The sequence below is a fragment of the Nematostella vectensis genome, chromosome 11, assembly GCF_932526225.1.
Source record: "Nematostella vectensis chromosome 11, jaNemVect1.1, whole genome shotgun sequence".
Lineage (NCBI taxonomy): Eukaryota > Metazoa > Cnidaria > Anthozoa > Actiniaria > Edwardsiidae > Nematostella > Nematostella vectensis.
In genome coordinates this window covers 9,498,142-9,519,159 of record NC_064044.1, presented here as the reverse complement: position 1 = coordinate 9,519,159, position 21,018 = coordinate 9,498,142, and the positions used below count along the sequence as shown (strand labels likewise).

Below are 21,018 nucleotides of genomic sequence, written 5' to 3'. Positions count from 1 at the left end.
CAAATTCCACAAATCTCGCAAAATCTAGAAATTCCAAATGGGAATGGCATGTATTTAGGTCCAATGCACCATTTGAAGGATCCCATAAAGGTGCGTCGTTTTGCAACATCGTTCTTTTTTGCTCAACATGCTGCACGAAAAAACGATTGCCGTGTAACATGGTCTTCCGTCTCGTTTTTTACGCAACATTTTGTTTTGCTACGTGCTGCAGCATTTTGAATCAGCATCAAAATCTTGCACCAAAAATGACGAATTATGAAAAAAAAATTGATCCGTGTGACAGCACGTCGTCGTTTTGTATGTGCAACAAATCCTACAATCCATCTTGTTTTGAGCATGCAAACGAGGTCGTGTCAACAAACAAAATGGCGTCGTTCCATTAAGAAATGCCGATTATTTTACCCCCCAAACATTCCTCTTTCTTCTTTTGCGTCGATAGCAAGTAACATGCAAACAAATCGTTGTCGATGAATAGCCCACTCTTGAATTGACGCCATCTTTGTTTACAAAAATGTAGGCGCGCGGAGCCTGGGCTCTAGAATTTTGTTTCAAACTATGTTGCAAAACGACCCGTGTAAAACCTACCCCGAAAATGGTGGCGTAAGTTGTTGCGCGAAAAAAAAAAAAATAAAAAGAACGATGTTGCAAACGACGCGTGTAACATCACCTTTACTCATTGCGCGTGTCACGAAAAAGTTACTAGATATGAGTCTTCTCTACCGGGGGAGTGGGGATTTTGTCTAGATCGTTTAGACTCATTTAGCTGTCACATATCAGCCTCAAATGTCTAACCATTTACATCCCTGCCAACACACAATTCGTGTCTAACCATTAACAAGCTTGTCACTATACAGCTCATGTCTAAACATTGACACCGCTGCAAACACACAGCTCATGCATGTCTAAAAGGCGCGTTTCAAGAATTTACAGAGGGAATGGGGATGCGATGTTGCGCTTTCATAGGTATTGTTTATAGTAATTAAGGATCCTTTAATACTTTGGAGACACAAGGGGGGGGGGGGGGACGGCTAAGCCATTTACATCGCTGCCACCATAAAGCCCATATGTATTTATTCAACGGATCCAAATCGTTGGAATTAACGCAAGAGCACCAAACTCGTTGTCTGTATCACGGCGGTCCGTACCTCTGCGATTTTATTGTTGACTTAATTACATGTTTATTAATATCGTTTATGTACATTTTATTAATGAACACTTTAATGAAGTAACTACTTCAGGGAAGATATCCCTCGTTATCGCTTATTAAATATCCTCTTTAACATTTTCCATTTTCCTTTTTTACATAAAAATAGGATTTTACTGCCAGAAGAGTAGACGGTGGTGGTTCTGCTACCTTTAAGGTTATAAAATTTTTACAATTAGGGGTGTTCAAAGATTTTTCCGATTCTGCTATACCTAAGAGGCCTCACGCTAATGAAGTCCCAAAACTTATTTTTCAGTAAACCAAAAGTCGATGGGCGCTTGCTTTCAAGCTTCTTAAACGGAAACTAACGGTAGTGCTACTCTAGTAAAAAAAAATTGCTTCGACCACACCCTATGTGCTACCTCTTAGGAGTAGGAACTGCTGGTTGACCACACCTAATGTGATACCCCATCCCCAGACGCTTGGTACTATCATCATCTTCTACTCTCTCCACCTAACCTGATTGTTTCGTCTAAAAATCTACCCTATTAAAGGAATGCTGTTACATGCTGTAACTATGCCCCGTTATGTTAGTCACAGGCGTTCTTAACCGTATGTCCCAGACCCCAAGCGGCCTCTGGGTTTTTCAAAGACATTGCTGAAAAACGCCATACTAGTTCCAGAATCGCGCGGTTAAACCCAGCCTTTTATTTTAAAATGGCGGCTTTTTACCGGCGAACTGCCACATTTTTGGTAAATGGTAAGAAAAATAGCGCAAATCTTAGGCTAGAATTTTCTTTATGACTCACTCAATATCAAACAAATTTGTCATCCTTTGTACAGTATGGTTTTAATGCTGTACAGTCAAAACAACGAGCGTAGTCAGCCTTTCGTACCTTTAATCGAACGATTCAAAAACTACGAAAAACTACGAAAAACTACGATTCATGTTTTCGCCAGAGCACGCGCATGCGCATACGTTATTCAGCACTGTCTCTTCAAGAACATGAACAATGAAACACGATAAGAACGCCTTGGACTAGACCGTATGTCCCTACTCGTCCTAACACATGCCGCTTGTGTTCAAGGTTATTCCATCCAACCCTCATGCGTAACTGTGTCCCCTGCTCGAGGCGTGCTACTTGTCACTCACGACTTGATTTGAACCTCGCTCTGGGCGAGATAGGGTGCGAAGAAAGAAGCAAATGAATCCGCTGATAGACCTACAGAGACAAGAGGATCACATCATTCTATATTTAAAAAATATTTTTAAAAAGCTTAAAGGCAGGTAATCTTATGAAGGCAGGTACAGCATGAAGAAAAAAACTTTATTATTATTGACGAAAACATTGTCGTTTACGAGTCTGTCGCTAAGAAAATGGTCTTGAATGATTGCGGCCACGCCCTTGAAAAAAGCGGGGGAGGGGGTACCCAAACACAGGTTTCGGACGGCGGTTGTAACTAGGAATTGCCTTTCTGAGAAGAAGTGAGCAGTCAACAAATTGCGTTTATTTTTTTAACTTTGAGCAGTTCCGGCTTAAAGGTGATAATGGCTTGACCGTGAGAGCTCTGCGATTGACATTAGTTTCCATATATGGGGTTGTGTAAATAGTTCAAAGATGTTATATTTCGAACCACGAGGTAGTGAGTTCAGTTCGCTTTAGTATTCGTTGTATGCACATATGTTTTACGTTATTAGGTTAAAATATCTCTATTGATGTTTGTCTCTTAGCAAAAAATGTCTTATACACGTGCCTGAAAGAAAAATCGTAAGCCAAATAGACCTGTACAAGCGTGAAAAAGAGACGGAGCTATGGATACTGGAAGTATGACCTATATTTTGATATTCTATCTGATCTGATGCAGAGTCCCTAAACTGCAAAAATAAAAACACAAAAATAAAAAGAAGAGACACACACATACCCTTATCAAGCATGCACGAGATAGGCTTTAGATCACTAGGACAGAATAGCTTCAGGTCCTGCAATGACGCAAGATCGCACGTATACATCACGTCAACAGGACTAGTAACAGCGACCTCATTCATTGCGCTTATTTCATCGACGATCTGGAGTGACAAAAACAACGAAGACAAATGTTAAAAAAGATATACATACATTTAGCGCAACCATCAAACCATCATTCTTTAAAATTTGGCATCCTCCCCTTTTAACCCAATCCAGACTGGGGCGGAGGGGGGGGGGGGGGGGGGGGGGCTAAATTCCCTTCTCCTCCGGGCAATAAAGAGAGCCATAACTTTTTAATAAAAGTAACTGGAATATTTAAACCTAACGACTTCCCTATCTAAAACCCCTCCCTTATCAATTGGGTGCAGCCTAGGTAGAGTATTCAAATAAAAGAGTACAGACAAAGTAACTCCATAATTAAATTTGTAATTTTCTTGTCCCAAATTCTGCCCCACCGAAGGGTACTTTAGTGAGATGCTTGTCTTAGATAGGGCGTACAGGGGATAGTAGCCTCACCTTAACGATTTCACTATCACTCGGGCAATCATCATCGTCCACATGTTCTTTAGTCTCCACTCTCTCTACTACAGAAACAAAAAAAGCCTCATTAAGAATAATCTTAGCATTGCTAGTACAAGGAAATACTGATGTGTTGCATGTAACCCGAACACTGGGGTTGATGTTAGCTAGGAATGCCCTTGTCTATGTATGCCTTACTTGCTTTTATCAGGTGTCAGGACAGTGGCCAACTTTGTGATTACTAAACAGTATTTTGTTAGTTGGTTTCACCTACCTGGCCACTGTCCTCCTGCTAGATACCAACAAAAACTAATTCATTCTAATAAAATGATTGGACGATAAAGTAGACAATTTTAGTGACAATAATTGCTGATGATGACGACTGATTTTCGTGGAGGTAATGGCAAGATGTTGGTAGAGGCTGCTGGTGATAATGATGATGTTAGTGGTGGTAATGGTGATGATGATGATGATGTTAGTGGTGGTAATGGTGATGATGATGATGTTAGTGGTGGTAATGGTGATGATGATGATGATGTTAGTGGTGGTAATGCTGGTGATGATGATGATGTTAGTGGTGGTAATGGTGATGATGATGATGATGTTAGTGGTGGTAATGCTGGTGATGATGATGTTGTTAGTGGTGACAATGGTGATGATGACATTTCTGTTGCTGTTTGCTGGTAATGGTAGTAACTTTAAACAAATTCCTATGTTAAGTGCCTGCCCCCCTTCCCCCCCTTCCCACACACACACAAAAGGCTGCATACCTTTCTTTTGATTGATGGTTTTTCTCACTTCGTCCTTCATCATGTACACCTTACGTGCCCCATTGCCCTGCTTTCGACTCTTCTCCGGTACCTCTTCAATATCCGGAAGTGCATTCATCGCGCACCGGAAGTTCGTCTTCCATCTTCTCGGATTTCGGACATCTCCTGGTCTATACCGTCCAGTGTACTCGGCCCAGGCTCTAAACACGCATGCGTCGCGCTCTTCTTTGTAAGTCTGTCGCGATCCGTGTTTCCAGCCAACGCGGAATAAGCCACGCCTCCTGTCAATCCAGTTTAGCCCCGGATATGCCGCGTTGTCGAGTTTTTGCATCAGCCATTTGCGCATGGGCAGACGCTTCATGTTCTTAACACTCATTTTCAAATGAATCTGCGTTGCCTTGGTGATAGTTTACGTGGCTTGTATGGATGGTTTCGTTCTGAAGAAAAGAACAGGATTTTGCGAATTTTAGCGACCAGATTGGATTTCAGCCCGGCCTGATCAATCGAACGTTCGACAATCGAACACAGTCGGACTTTTCTAATCGAATGTTAGGTAAATAAACTTTCTTATAGAACAAAATTGGAAGGAGGGGTTGTAAGGGGGAAGGGGAAAAAAGCACAGAAAAACGGACAGAAACCGCACAGAAAAACGCCAAAAAAACGCATAACCTTCAAAATTAGTCAATAACCGTAAACTGCGCAGCATCCCGCAATACCGCGTAATATAATAAATATATAATAAAAGGAAAACCGTGATTTAAGACAAAACCGCATCACCGCAAACCCTTAACCCTATAATGTAAAGGAAAGAAAAGGGAAAGAAAGCTGGGCCGACTTTGTCTAGAATTGCAGCCATAGGCTGAATTACTCTGGATTTACATTACACGAGGTATTATTCAGACTGCTATATAAGGCGCACTGTTCTGCCACGCAGTTTACATGGATAAGAGAGTGTTTGTATGTTTTAAAATGCCCCTTTTGGTTATGCAGCCAAGTACAGACACTGAAGATGCTCGTATCATTATCATCAACGCGTCACTGTTTTGGCAAATCAGATCGTTCGATTGTTTTATAGCTCAACTGAGCTATAGCTCACAAAGTCTGTTTGATTCAGCGCGGAAGCTTGTATTTAGCTCTGCTGAGATGCAAGATTACTTTAGAGTTCTATTTCCCTACACAGAGTTTACAATGATCAATTGTTTAGACTAATTTAAAACGTATTTTTAGGACAATCTGGCACACGTTTTAAAATCTCTGCTAAAACATGTCTTATTGAATTCTTGGAAATGAAATCTAGTATAAAGCAACCCGATGCACAATTAAAACACTCCTCCCACCTCTGTCCTTGTTTACCTCCCAAACGCTCCCTTTCCTTACTTACCTATATTCCCCCGCAATCTCTTGAGTACAAATGTACTCATTCGTAAATTCGTTGCGAGTGAGACTAAGGATCGGTTTTTATCTATATATTCTTCTATTTCAGGGGAATAACCCTTGAAGTGACGTTAGGGGGAATCCCCCAAAAGGAGAGCCAATCACTTACCTCGATCTCGTATGTAAACAATGTCCGCAATTTCTGAGAAATGTTTACAACTAAGATGCGCCTTTGTTGTATTGAAAAGGTGAACTGAAGCATTTGCTCAGACCTAAGCTTCTGGAATTTTCAAATCTGTTAGATATCTTAAAAATGCTTTATTACTTTAGCGCATTGTTACCATAACCCTTATTGAGCTACATGCTAGATTCATTAAGTTATATTGTAGAATAGTATTTATTCGGAGCGTACACTCTCAGAAGGAATAACAGTGAACGATTGGCGAAGTACGTTTTTTGACAACACAGATGGCTTTTATTCTGGGCCTCTTGTACCGAGATGAGACTTCACTGCTTGCAAATAGTCATTTATCATGTAATATATGATTCACTGCAAGGCTGATTATCCCAGTGTCCTGTGATATTATTTGGACCGCCGATCTTTTATAGAATATCTCTTCTCAAATTTCGAGCTGAATATAACCGATATAAACATTCTCGGTAATAGAACGACTGTCTTATTAATGTGTTGTTCAAAGTGTTTTTTTAAAAATAGCTGAACCTAGCCCAGTGTTATCATGCCCCTCAAGCTGTGAGAGCGCGGGACTTTTCCCTTTAGACTATTTATGAATCCCATTAATTAAATGTGTTCAATACATTTGCTTTAACCACGGTGAAACGTTTCCTTCAAATGAAACACGCTATATCTAAAGGACACAAAAACACTTTTGCTTTTTGGCAATATGTAATTGTTTATTTAGCAGTAGCTTTTTTAGCATTCTTGGGATCCGTTCAAACTTGAACCTGAATACATAACACGCTTCGGGGATTCCCCTATTAAAAAGAAGCCAAAACACGCATATATCTACATAAGTGGGGTCGTTGACAGGTTTCCGCAAATAAGCGGAGTCAAAATGTATAAATTCCTGAAACTAGGCTTTTCTGTTTCCAAGAACTTATATAAAATGCTAGTTATTAAAATTCAAACTACTCATCGTAGCTTACAGACAATTTATAAGAATTTAAAATGGTGCAATAATCTTGCCGTGATATTTTGTTAATAATTTTAATATTAATAAAATAAAATTTATCGGTCCATCTCTGTGATTATATGAGCGTCACCCATAAGTGCTTCATCCGCAGCTAGTAAAATGCACTACACGGCTCTTTCTTCCCACCTGCTCGTGAGTACTGCTTTCGCGCCAGTCATAAAGACGGCTTCGTAAAAGGCTAGATTGCTCTAGTATGACTAGAAAAACTGCCACACAAATTGTAGAATAAATAGGAGGCCTGCGTCGGCGTGCTCGAATCGGAGATTGAGATGGTATATTTTACTCCTCTGTGAAAATACTATATTTTCTATTCCTTGTTTATATTGTTTATATGACTGGGCAGGCAGTGAAGATAAACGTCTTCAGCCAAGTATATTTTGCCTGGGCACGGCCTCGTGCTGCTATAAGAAGAAAAGACCTGGAATAAGCGCCATATTCGAATAAATGCCGCAGCCAGATGACTCAAAATTCAATAATAAAAAAGATTATACCTAAGACCTCCTCCTGATCCCAAATTTAGTGGTATTATAATTGACCAAGATAGCCTTTTGCGTCAGTTTATTCTCAAAAAAATGTGCTTGGCTGGGTCAAAATACGAGATCGACACACGACAAGGGAAATTTCCCGTCGGCAAATGGTCCAATCAAAATGGTGGACGTTATTGCGAGCACCAGCAGGTGACAAACACGCTGTGTTCATAAGGCGCTATCGACAAGGCGTATGTCTTTATTGATATCCCATTACCGGTCAAGTTGCGCGTTGTTCTCACAAGTCAGCGTTATGTTAAACGATGCTTCAAAAACGTGGCCGCGGCCGCACGCGCCCGTACCGCGGGGTAGTATGTGTAATATATGTTGTTTCAAGCTCTGCCATCCTTCACCGCCGACACGAACTTCGTTGAACGCTTAGCCTGCTTGCAGGCGTTTACCCGGTGTTTTTTTCGCATTCTCTATGCGCCGAGTCGTGGCCGCCATCTTGTTTTGTTCTGGCCGCGCGAAAGCTGTTTTGTCACTCGCGCCAAGCTAGCGCGGCCAAAAACAAAATGGCGACCACGTTGACGCTATAAGAATGGCAGTACAGTCTGATAATTTTCTAAATATATATCTGTGCGTCCTTAAACAAGGAAACAAGAGCAGGTTTGGCACCTATCCCGTAAGAGGTGTCAAACGGAGACTCCGTAGTTACACTAAAAGAAAACCTGTTGGCAAAGTGCCTAAACGAAATAGCAACGACGACGGCGAGGTGCGACCGACTGTAGGGAGAACCCAAAATGCTGTCAAACTTTGCGCTCAATTTTAAACTAGTTTAGATAAAATTCACGGCTGAAATGTATCAGACGGAATCCATCTCAGAGTATATTTCAAGTCTGGCTCTTTGAATTTCAATTGTTTTCTGTCGTCTTTCGCGTTGCCGTTGCCGTTCCTATTTTTGTCTCTATTTTTGCAGGACCTTTTACAATTGTTCGCGGCACAGAAATGCCGCAGTGTGTACGATAGATAATGCAAGAAACTGTACCATCCAGATAACACGCCAGCGAAGGACTTCACTATAAGACTGCGGCATATCTACTAAAAACCTGTTACAACATATATTACCCATACCACCTCGCGGTATGGGCGCGTGCGAGAGAGCGCTGTCCTTTGACAACGTTTATTGAAAAAGCTGTATACGCAAAAAAAACGCGAGCGCTTGTCCACTTCATTCCTCCCCTTTGTAACATCCCTGGAGACCCAGGGCCTCGCGGAGATCGGGCACACAGGGAGTGCATGAGAAAGAAAGATGGGTTGCCGGCGAACGTTTTGATTGAAAAGGCTCCATGGCCGGAAAAATTGCTTTGGTAAAATATTGAATTACGAAAGCCAGATCATAGCCAAAGTATTCGATTTTGATAGGATTAATATGCAAATTAAAAGCATCTTTTCCTAGGTAAATTCTGTATTCTATTTTATTTCAATAATGCATTTTGCAACGGTTTTATTTTTATATTTTCTTCTGAAAGTAAACTTTATTGTTTAATTTTAACAACCGCATAAACATTTACATTATAACAACATTTTTAGAATATAACCGTTGTCTCTGATTGGTCGCGATTTCTTTCAAAGATACTTGGAGGGGGAGGTTTTTATTTTCTATTTTCTTTATTTCTATTAGTGTTTTCTACTTATCTCAAAATCTGGGTTTTTGAGTTAAAAATGATTCACTTTTCGTGCATTGTTTCCCAAGCACATCTTTCTTATCTATGATTGGATGTCTATCTTGCACCATTTTTGATATCGAAGAGCCAAAACAGAAAACTCGTAAGACGTTTTACAGAGAAAGAATTAAAAAATAAAAATCAAATAAAAGTTGCATTCAGCACAAATCTAGGACGTAAGTGGCGACCAGAAAAAAACACTATTTTTCAATGTCTTTTTTTAATGCTACAGAAAGAGTATTTAAAGATCCAATAAGAATCTAAAACTTCATGTCTGGTCCCCCAAACAAATCCCGCCTTCCAACGCCCTCCACCCCTTCCTCCTAAGACAACCCTTTCATCTTGAAAAAAGTCTTTAGAATGTTTAAATATTCCCTGCTTTCCTGACGTTTCTCAGTCGGCTTTATAAACTTCGACCTTTTACCAGCTTTAAAAAAATAGAACCAGTCACGCAGCGCAAATAATCTCAGTGAATGCCATATGACCACACGGTGCTTGAATCCCTAGAGACGTCAATGTCACGTGATCAGGTGTCAATCTTGTGATCACTGTCAGCAAGGCCCTGGAGTATTTCCTCCGTCGTGGCTGCCTCTAATATAGGAGGGGCTTCATCCATCACCAAGTCCAACTCTGTGGCGTCATCAGGGTCGAGAGTAGGCATAGTCGTTGATTGCTCTTCAGTGGCTTCCACTGGGGAATCTAGAATGAATTGAACCTTGTTTAATTGGAGTAGAATGGTCTTCATTCTAGTGTTCTTGTGGAGGGGGGACATTTCACTTTTTTAAGACGCAGCTCGGACCATTTATTTAACATTTATTATAATCAAGAGAGCATAAGATAAGAGAGGGACACTCTGGTATTAACCGCGCGCCATGTCGATTCCGAATCCGGCTACTTTTAGTAACCACCACCCCACCACTGCGCGTGAGGATTTGCTCCTTTTATTTTGTCCTACACCCCCGCGGGTTTTCTTTCTTCTTGACTTGACTTCGCCCCTCAGACAAACAAAACAGTCAAACTATTCAGGGATTTAGCTTTCTGTGAGTATATTTGCCAACCTTGCTTACTTAAGTTAGACTTGTTTTCATCCTCCGAGTTATTTTACATGATCTCTTTTTATTCCTATCGAGTTGGCAAAACAACAACACGCAACCCGCAGGGTTGTGGGACAAAATAAAAGGAGCAAATCCTTACGCGCAGTGGTGGGGTGGTGGTTACTAAAAATAGCCAGATACGGAATCGACATTGCGCTCGGGTAATACCAAAGTGTCCCTCTCTTATCTTATGCTCTCTTGGTATAATATTATTGTTTCACCCTCTATAAATAAATGATTTTTTTATAAATTGATTGACCGACCGACCAATCAATCAATTTGTTTTCATAGTGTTTATCAATCAATCAATCAATCAATCGATCAATCAATCAAGAGATTCAATTGGGAAGGGGTGGTCTCGGGGTGATGGTGGAAGGGGAGGAGGTGCTGGAATGGGGAAGAAATTGCTTGGGTGCATAAACAAAACAAATCACAAGGGTTGAAAGGCGTCTCTGTGTCATTCGCCATCATGTTGTCACCCTAGTATAATACCAAGTATGTGAAAGCAACCATTTCCATCGATTAAATTTGGTAATGAATGGAGTGAAAAACTTTGTTTTCAGATGGTTATTTCGAGATTTTCTCACATTATGTGCCTTCCATAAGTGAAAATAACAAAGGTGTGGCTGACGATGGCCCTTTAACTTACTTGGGTCTCTCATGTCGACACTGAAATCTTCATATGAAGAGATCGAGTCACACTTTGGCGAGCTACATTCACTGTCACGTGACATGCTATCCACTAACTGTAAAATAATGAAAAGAAAATCAACAGATATATTATACGCGTCTCTTAGCATTACAAAACCAGGAATGAACCGGAACAGCCCAGCGGGTTACCTGTGGTGAGCACTCAATTTTGTTTTGAAAGCTGTCGTTTTTCGAGCTAGCTCGGTCAATTTCTTTTTAGGACAATAGCACATTATTTGAGAGTCCACGTGTACGCCTCGAATTGCATCGAAACTTGCATGAATTCACGTTGACTTTGCAGGACGATTTTGCGTTGACGATTTTGCAGGCCGCAATTAAAAGAAAAAAAAGGCGTTTGAACCGCGTGGTCGCCCAGCCTATTTTACACCATTTAGAAAAAGAAAAACGACACCCATTGATTGATATGAACAGCTAATGTAAGAGGGGGACAAAAGCGGGAATGCCTGCGAAGGAGGCTAATTATATAAGAGGGTCCGGTAATCTCCAAAGAGACGGGAAGGCCATCGAACACGGGTGATAAGGCAAACTCAGTTGTGGATTTTCCTGAAAAGTTAGCTGATAAAAATATAGTATGGCTCAAAATCCGCCCATAACAAATGCTGTACAAACTTACGTCGACGATTTCTTCATCGCTGGGAACCTCTCTCTCTATGATGAAAAGTTAGATTGATTAGTAGATGTTAACTAAAGTTTCAGAACAGCGCTCTTATATTATATGAATTTTGCGAATATCCAGTTTAAAGGGGAAGAAGATAAATTTACTGTTAATAAAGATATATCAATCCCAAAGCATATTCGCGTGCATCAGGTAATATTAGGCATATTATCAATAACATTGATCCATAACAATAACTACAACAAAACCGGACAACTACGCGTTGGCCGCTTACCTTGTTTTACATCTCTTAGGGGAACCTTGTCAACTTCAGTGATCTGGGAAAAAGGAAAAGCTATAAGGGCTAATCCATATGCCAGAGATAAATACAATAAATAAAATGTGAGCTAGACGGGCGGTAGGAACATAAATTGTTAGGCTATTTTCTACTTTAGCTACAAAGTTACGTCCGCGCCCAGCTATGCGCCAGTAAATAGGGTAGACAAAGTGCTAAGGTGGCGAGCTAAATTTACCTGAACGTTGTCACGTGACGTGGAAGTCGGAGAGGATGGCTCTACTTTAATCTCTGTGTATGACGTCATCACCCCGATATCTGCATTAAGAGAGACCCATAAAGTATCAACCTTTCCGGTAATCTCTTATAAAAAGGGTCTTGCACTGTCCGGGTTGTTATCAGGAAAAACAATCAACAAAACACAGGTACCTTTCATTTCCGGTCTAGGATCGTACCACGTGGTCAGATAATCGTGATCTTTGAGATGCGCATGCGCAATTACTGGGTATATCGGCCAATACGTGAAGTGCGCCTGGATTGGGGGCTTGGTTGGCATAGGCAACGGAAGCGGCTCCTTGAGTTTGATTGTTTTCTATAGAGGCGAGAAAAAAAAAAGGTAATATGAAGAAAACGTTGTCGTTTTGGGGGTCTGGTACCGAGGAAACTTAGTTTCTTTTCAGGGACCTTCTCAACTAACTAAAGATGGTCACAGTAACTGTTTTTCTCTTCTGGTTACAAGTCACAAAGTCTACGAAGCCCCTGGGGTACGCTCACCTCAAAAATTACAAGAATCATGCATTTTCCAAATAAGGTATATGTTAGTTTCCTTATATGGAAGTGACCGCGTTTGGCAAAAACCGGACAATTTTGGGCTTAATTTTCTTGATATGCCATTGTTTTTCATTTTTAAGGGGCTAATTTCCTGGTTGCATTGCACCATTTGCTCCATTAGGCATTTACATTATAAAGTCTTAAAGTCACAATCTGTCTCTAGATCATATTATTCAAAATATTTTTGATGATGAAAACAACAGTGCATGGCACTGTTGTAGTGTATCATCGGGTTTCCTGTGGTGTCCTGTGACAGGCCGCGCAGTAGGCATATGTTTGGCGTTTTGAACAACTTGTCAAAGGACCAGCAACCTAGGGCAACTTTTGCCTTTCTTGGCAACTTTTGAGCAACAAATTGGTAAAAAAATCGATCCAAACCATCAAAAAGTTCGTTATTTCATCTAAAACTGGTCCTAGACAGTCGTTATTCGTTTTCTATTATAACGAGCGTTTTTTATCCGGCGGTTATATCGAGATGGCAAAGGACGCTGGGGCAAATTTAAACCCACAAGCGCATCGAACTCATCGAGTTTCCAAAACAGCATTTTGTAGCGGAGAAAGGTAGTTTACGTTGCAATGCGTGTAGCAAGACGTGATCATATATTATATATGATGTATATACTGTATTCAATAACATGATGACTATCCAAGTGAACTTTGACTAGTTAGAAAATTTACTAGAAAATACGTATCCTATAAATTGCTGAGATTGATTGACAAATGTATTTATATTTTATTGATTAATTAAACATATTTTAATGATTGGAAAATTGTTGAAATAAAAACAAGCAAAGAAATATGTTTTGAGCATTTATCTAGAACAGACGACTCTAGAGAGCCAGCAACTTTTTTAATTTCTGTTGGCAACTTTTGGATATATTAGCAACTTTAAAGCAACTTTTGGCCATATTTTCAAGCAACTTTTCCCAAATTTACTAGCACAATCTACACATGCCTAGCGCGCAGGGTACTCTGGGGAAATTAGAGTTGAATAAATTTGAATAAAAGGTTCTGGCCGGAGCTCATTATCGGGAATCTTTAGCGTCGAAAAAAACTAGTTTTTTTTTTCTATTTGGGGTTACTTTCGATTTCTGACAAAAAGGATGGGGCAGCGCTGAAGACGAGAATGTCTTAGGGCCACAGCAGGGTGTGGGGCACTGGGGGCACGTGCCTCACCCTGGATATTTAAATAAAATATAAAGAAATGACCAGTGGAGGCGAGGCTGTGCCCCTAATATTTTCTCAATGTTTCTGTTTTGTGCCCCCCCCTCCCCCCCAATATTTCAAAGACTGCACGGCAATGTGTCTAGTGCGAGTATGCTGAATTTGGCGGAGCTACTTGTACGTGTTAAATTACGTGCTAATACTGCTACTAATAGTAAATGGTCCCATTTTCAAGCCGAACTCCCCACCGAAACAATTCATAGTTATTCCCTAGTCTTTAATTCATTTTTGCAAACCACGAGTACATAAACAGCAGAGTCACAGACCTTTCTGATAACACACTCTTTGGTTTCTTCCGTGGACCTGCGACGAACATGCGCCCGCGCTCTAGTGACCAGCGTCCGGCTGCAGTTGCTTGGAGATGGTTTTCCTACAATGTTAATGTCGATTCAATTATCATACTAAGTCAGTTTTATATTGTATCAAAAAAATAATTTCATGTTCTTCTGTTTTTAAAAGAAGTGTGTTTATTGCAACCCTAGATGGGGGTCAAACATTATGCATATACGACTATACCCTTTTGGAAAGCAATCCTCTTTATGGCCCCGAATGGTCTTTGGCGGGCACTATATTGCAAGCTTGCGAGCACCCTGTTTTTTTATGCGAGACCGAGCATTTTTAGAGCAGCGAGCACATCGAAAAATTCAATGCGAACACGACGGAAAAAGTGGGCGAGCATGCGAGCATTAGCCGAAAACTGCGAGCACATCGAAATTTCGGGAGATATTTGGGGGCCTTCTCTTTGGATGGCTTGTGTGTCTTTCTGTTTGTTGGTGTGGGGATACACTTATTTCAAATCAGGTTTGACTATAGGAAAACGGAAAATGACCAAAAAATATGGATAAAAAAAGGTTGTTTTCTTGTATTAATGTTGTTTTAATTCATATAAAATGGATTTTAGCGGAGCTAAGCGCGGCCGCAGGCCGCGCGCGTAGCCCCATAGGCATAGAAATATGGTATAGGTATGCGACTTGGTTTTTGTGGTCATCGCGCGGGTACCCTGTGGTGTCACTCGCCAGCCAGCCACAGCCAGCCAGCCAGCCAGTAAGTCAGCCGCGTGACTCCCAGGCCCCACTCGGCCCCGGAATGGCGACTAAATACAAGCACGGAGCAAGGGAAAAAGTTCTTGTCGATTATGCGATGATTATTTATTTTGCCTCAAATTTTGTGACTTAAGGATAAAGTCAACTAGAGGAGATCTACTAACATTCATTCACGCCAAGATTTATCTGGTTTTAGCTAGTAAATTTAAGCAAGTAACAGTTCACATTGAAAAGCGAACAGAACCACAAGAAAGCGACCAAAAAAAAACAATGCAAGGTGAGTTTCGGACGACGATTTGTATTGTCTATTGAGGATATAAAAGTTATTAGGCTTTTTGTTGTCCTTTTTGTATGCTTTGAGAATGCGAGTACTTAACTTAGTAATCAAATTATTTGAGCATAACAGGTTTTGTTTTGACATTCTTCGTTTTATCTATATTCTTGATTTTGTTGAATAAAATACGATACAACAAAAACTGGAATTCGTCTTTAATAAGACTTCTTCAGGGCAGATTGATTGTGTTGAGATATTTCATTAAGGCTAACCAATATCGTGTTGCATTTGTCAAATACTGCTAAAGAAGACCGTTCTTGTCTTTATATCCTGTGCTCTTAGTCCTAAGAAGATACATATCCTTAGAAGATACAGCAGCTTTTTCAACTTACAAGAGAAATTTTCCTTACCGAGGATAAAAAAAACCCTATTTTCAATATGTATTGTTGTTATTGTCTGCATCTTGCATCGATGTGTTTATTTTTTTCAAATAGTTGTGGAAAATTAGTTAGATTATAAATGGCTTGATAAAAAGATTGTTTTGAAAGAAATAATAAATAATTGTTTTCACTCTTTTATGAACCAGGAACTACCTGAGGGCCAAGATGAATGCTAAAGACTGGAAGACATGAGAATTAAAAATCATGTCTTGAAGAGAACAGTAGGATGTTCTTATTCACTAGTCATTTGATACCCCCACACCCATGGTCCCAGGGAAGGGTGGGGGATTAAACTTTAATAAAAGCCTGTTTCCAAGTTAAGAGTCAAAAACAGTCAATACCACCACCCCTCTTGAAATATTCTGGTTAAAAAGTGGTCTAAAACCCCACATTAACCCCTGACTTCTGCAGGACCATAAGGGAGGGGTTGCAAATGACTAGTTCATAACTATGTGATTCAGCAGTACACACTCATAGGTTTTTTTTAGAACAAGATACTTATATAATATAAAACTAAAAACAAACTTTTGCTTTTTAAATAATAAATCTGTAAAGAAAATAGTTTTCTATCAACCTAAAGATAATGGGAAAGGGGATATTTTAGAAAATTACTGAATATAATTATCACATTATTGTTATTATATTTTCTTCCTTTTTCTTCTCCCTGTTGACTATTTTTATGCAATTGATGCTCTTTACTATTTCCCCTCTACAACAAAAATAAACAGATTTGATTTTTAAATTAGAAATTTTCATTTATAACTTTCACTTATATTTTCTTTTTGGGATTTTCTTTCCAAGTCTCTTGCCCATTACATTTATTTTAGATTTTTAGATTTATTTCATTGGAATAGTTAGATCCAGGTTTCTCAAAACGCCAAAATATAATGCATTACTGGATGTATATTTGTAGATATTAATTCCCATGGGGATGGAAAATCACCACTTAAAATGGTACATTAAATCTTCAGCATTACATCTTATCTAAAATTGTGTCTGACACTATATTCCATCTTTGAAATCCTGTTTCATCCATTGTTCTTCGCAAGAACAAAGCTTGTCAGAATGTAGCTTTACAAATGTACATTAATGGAACTTTTATTAACCCATTGACTCCAGGCTTTTTTTGAGCTGAATTTACAAAATTTACAGACTGAAAACAGATACCTCCCCTCCTATTCTGAGCTTTATACAGCCCGTAAAAGTCAAACACAGCTGCACCTAGTCAGCGGTATCCAAGCTTTCCAACAGTGCTTTGCAGTCCCCACTTTTAATCCCTCGTCGTTGTGCTGAAGCCAGCACAAGTTGATGGTTGCTTATTTTCATCAAAAATACAGCTATGAGCATATAAGGAGAGTGTCTCAGGACATAATGAAGTCTTTTGGGGCGTAATTGAGTGCTTTGCTTATGGATATTGGCAAGCAAAGGTGGATTCATGATGATTTTTTCTTGTTTGGCTTTGCCTGGACGAGAAAATAATTTTCTAATGAATCACCACAGCTCTCCTAAATGCTGTCTTTTCTGAAACCAAATTGATTCCAAAATTTGTTACACTGCTATTCTGGGTCTGTATGACCTGGAATTGATTTCTTTGGCTTCGGGGTGAAAAGACTTATAAAAAACCATCTGACTTTGGGGAGAGGGGTGTTGACTGCCCCTCCCCTCGTGAATTTCCCCCTGGATCTCCCAGAATGCTTTGCAATACGTAAAGACATCTTTGTGGTTGTACAATCCTTCAAGGAGTGGACATTGGGTTTTGAGGCCATGGAAATGTACCTGGAGGATCAGAATAAAGGTATCTATTTGTGTCTTGAGCTGTGTTTGCTGATCTCTCTCCCTTGTGTGGTATTTTGAGCGTTTTATTGAGAGGGGTGATTCTGCTTTTCTCTCCTTGTTCGAATTGAGATTTGTCAAAGAACCTGTGCTATTATTTGGCTTAAGAGTAGATGCCAACACCTTGGTTGGATGCATATATGCAAGACCATTTATCCCTTAGACTGATGCCTGAGTATCTTCATCTTGTTGTGTTTATTTTGCATTTATGAATTTTTGGGGTTCTGGGTACTTCTCAAAGCCGGTACAGGCCGGTTGAGGGGTCAATGTGTTAAGGGGAAGGGTTTTTAAGGGCAAGATACTTAAACTTTATAACACTAGCAACAACCTTGTTCTTTTTCAATAATAGAATTCTGTTCACATAGCTTGGATAACAAAGACATGGCCTCTTTAGAGGCCTGTGGTGGTGAAAGGGTTAAGATAATGGGAAAGGGGAAATGTCAAGAAATGCTCAATCAAATTATTTTCATTACTGTTATATTTTTTTTACCAAACCTTTCAAGTTGAGTCAATTCACTTTTTATCTCCTCTCCCGTCGATTATTTTTTAGTCAATTGATATTCTTTGATTCCTCTCTACCCCAAACATAGATCAATGAAAGGGTTTGGTTTGAAATTAGAAGTTAGCATTTTCAATCTGTTTTTTCTTCATTGCATTCATTTGGGAGTAGGCCACCAACAACAAGGCCACTATATGGTAAAGTGGGGTGCACCAATATGTAATGCATGAAAGGAGATATATTTTTGGATTTTAATTTCCAGACATTTTTCTGAATATTCGGTCCAGTGAAGGAGAGAATTGCCACTAAATCAATACATAAAAATCACAGTATGGCATCTAAACAGTCTAAATATATTATTTCGAATCTTTGGAATGCTGTTACATCCATGACATTTTCTGCACAGGGCAAAGCTTGTGGGAGTATTGTTTTGATTAAAAAAAAGATATTCATAATGGAACTTCTATGACGGGACATAAGAATTTACCGTTAGACTCTTGACAACTTTGACAGCCATATCCACACCAGGAATTGTGTTTGTTAACTTTGATGTACTGCATAATTTAAATTATTGAATAAGGCCTGGATCCATTTGGTTGGTATAATAAATAAATCTCAGTAGAGAGCAGGATCCTAGATCCCCCAATAATACCTTTGATAAGTCAACACAAAAGGTGTTTATACTGGCTCCGCTTTTAGGCAGTGCCTAAATCTATATATTACTGGTAACTTTTCCCCGGGCCTTTCTAGGCTGCGCGGTCACCTTTTGATTTCCCGCCAAGAGCGTCCAAAACGAGTTAACCTTAGGGCTCACCCTTTTCTTCCACCCTAGTTCTCGGAACTTCTCTCTTTGAAGAGTTCGCTGACTTTTCCCATCTGTTATTACATAAATCTAGAGTTACAACTGATTTATCGCTCATCACCAGGGCCAACTGACTACATTTTTTTAATCATATGTTTAAAGTCTTTTTTAGAATGCGTGGATAATAACTATGTGAATTATAAGCTAGACAAAATATTTGCAAAATAGATCGCTAAATTTACGGCTAAATTGTAAGAAATGGAGTATCAGTAACCTAAAAAAGGGTAATCGGATAAGTTGATAAAAGGTATTAATAAAATGAAAATCATAAAAAAAATAATAATACCTTCGCTTTTTTTGTTGTTGCTCTTGTCCGGTTTCTTACTCGAGTGTAGCATTTGATAGACTTTGTAGGCGTTATTCCCACGGGTTACAGCTCGACCTGGCAACTCTTTTATATCGGGCAATGCATTCAGCGCACACCTGAAATTCGCCTTCCATCTTCGAGGATCCGGCTTATCGAGGCCTTGTCTAAAGCGACCAGTGTGAACTGCCCATGCACGAAAGATGCAAGCGTCTTTATCGAGCTCCCATCCATGCCTTGAAGCGTGTTTCCACGATACTTTGAACACCTTGTTTCTTCGTTCGACCCATGTAACGCCGGGAATTTTACCAGAATCGAGCATACTCTCCAACCAAGGACGAAGCCGTAACTTCTCGACCGGCATGTTCAGCATTTGATATGACGGTAAATACAGTGTTCAGCTAAAAACAAAGTCGGAATCTTGTCTTGAGTCGATGTTTTGAGTGCCTAGCTAGAGCTAGGTTTTAGCAAGTGTCTCGCTAGGTTTTAGATCTGGGGTGATATACGCGAAAACAGCTTGCAATGTAAGTTTTTGTATTTATAGTTTTCAAAGAAACGCAACAAGGGCTTCCGCGTTGTCATTTCTGAGAATCGAAAGTGAATTACGTCACGGTTCAGTCTTATCGCTGGTGTTGAATAGATAAAATGAAAGCGAAATCTCAAAGCCTCTCGCCCAAATGCTTCAGCAATAAGTAGTATTTCTTTTTTCAATTTAAATTTCAAAACAAAACTGGTTCCGGTTTTAAAGCCACGAGGGTTCGGATCATTGTGAAGTGGTGTTGTGTTACGGGGCGTTCTTGCGTTACATTCTTATTATAGTGATGACATTGGTTTGGGCAGTCACATGCGTATTTATCGGAGAAAAATAAGCAACAATCCAAAAGATTGCATTCAAGGGTATAAAAATTGATTATTGTTGCTTTGCTGGGACGTTCTGGGTATTTTCTTAGTATTCATAAGAGATATCTTATTTTAGGCTAAAAAGGAGGTTTCGATGAAGGGGGATGAAGACGGGGATTGGAATGGCTTTTAAAGGAACAGTGCCAGACTTGTATGGCGAATGCTAAGTGTCGCGATAAAATCTACAAATGTGCTCAAGCTGAAGCGTTCGGTCGATTTACCTGCTAGAAAGAAATCTCATTGTATTAATGGCTCATTTACTCCTTGAATGCTTTTCATGTATATCTTTAAGAGTGCGAAAGTAAAACAACCGCATGCAGCTTTCGAATCAGCAATGTCTAGATCGGTTTTGCTTTCACTTCCGTCCGCGTCGCCAAAGCTACCACATGACCAACAGCTTACGATTTTGCTTGTTTCTTGCTGTGATAGACCACACTCCAGTTGAGGCTGAGGCGTTCTTATTTTTTAAGAATTTTAAGGCTGCAAATGTTCTAAAGGATGTTCTTTATTTTTAGTGTATATAAAATTATAATACACAATGAATTATTAGAATAGATAATCATACAGTTTCGAGTTCCATTCGGGATTAATTTGCACGAGTGATTTTTTTCAAAAAGTATCATAATTGCATGAGCCGTCTTCGGCGAGAATAACCGTAATGACCGAACGGTCGAGGTTAGTAAGTTTATTATTGCACAGTGTAGATGAAAAACTAAGAACCAATTGAAGAACCTAGGCACCCTGATTTGTTAAAAGGTACCCCGATCTATAAAGAAAACATATTGAAAAATCCTTGGTTCTTATACGCGGGTTTTTATTGTATAATGGACTTTTCTCAGCGGCGTAGCCAGGATTTTTAACAGGAGGGGCCCAAAACGCCTGTTCAAGGCATTGTCTCTTGTGTTTTAGATAATGCCTCATACATTCACTGTAT

The 21,018-nt window shown here is 39.7% G+C and overlaps 2 protein-coding genes across 2 annotated transcripts; both read right to left on the bottom strand.

Moving 5' to 3' along the window:
• Positions 1 to 2,214: 2,214 nt before the first annotated feature.
• On the bottom strand, positions 2,215 to 5,840 carry LOC5517508 (interferon regulatory factor 2). The gene is made up of 5 exons (XM_001637508.3): positions 5,782 to 5,840; positions 4,401 to 4,837; positions 3,628 to 3,695; positions 3,068 to 3,212; positions 2,215 to 2,367 (listed from the first exon to the last, which is right to left on the bottom strand). Exons 2-5 carry the CDS (start codon positions 4,774 to 4,776, stop codon positions 2,294 to 2,296), a joined length of 663 nt encoding a protein of 220 aa, XP_001637558.3. The 5' UTR covers positions 4,777 to 4,837; positions 5,782 to 5,840; the 3' UTR covers positions 2,215 to 2,293.
• A 3,117-nt stretch (positions 5,841 to 8,957) lies between these two features.
• On the bottom strand, positions 8,958 to 19,873 carry LOC5517492. Its single transcript, XM_032361976.2, has 8 exons — positions 19,167 to 19,873; positions 14,196 to 14,299; positions 12,304 to 12,466; positions 12,113 to 12,192; positions 11,875 to 11,917; positions 11,598 to 11,632; positions 10,923 to 11,019; positions 8,958 to 9,878 (listed from the first exon to the last, which is right to left on the bottom strand). Exons 1-8 carry the CDS (start codon positions 19,555 to 19,557, stop codon positions 9,706 to 9,708), a joined length of 1,086 nt encoding a protein of 361 aa, XP_032217867.2. The 5' UTR covers positions 19,558 to 19,873; the 3' UTR covers positions 8,958 to 9,705.
• Between the last annotated feature and the right edge of the window lie 1,145 nt (positions 19,874 to 21,018).

Bases quoted from the DNA above. Each gene is read 5' to 3' on its own strand.
- LOC5517492 (XM_032361976.2), bottom strand. From the start codon at position 19,557: ATGCTGAACATGCCGGTCGAGAAGTTACGGCTTCGTCCTTGGTTGGAG. The intron at 12,193-12,303 runs GTACCTGTGTTT...CTCTTAATGCAG, and splicing joins TCCTAGACCGGAAATGAAAG to ATATCGGGGTGATGACGTCA. The intron at 11,918-12,112 runs GTAAATTTAGCT...CCTTTTTCCCAG, and splicing joins CGTCACGTGACAACGTTCAG to ATCACTGAAGTTGACAAGGT.
- LOC5517508 (XM_001637508.3), bottom strand. From the start codon at position 4,776: ATGAGTGTTAAGAACATGAAGCGTCTGCCCATGCGCAAATGGCTGATG. The intron at 3,696-4,400 runs GTATGCAGCCTT...TTGTTTCTGTAG, and splicing joins AACCATCAATCAAAAGAAAG to TAGAGAGAGTGGAGACTAAA. The intron at 3,213-3,627 runs GTGAGGCTACTA...TTGTCACTCCAG, and splicing joins GTGATAGTGAAATCGTTAAG to ATCGTCGATGAAATAAGCGC.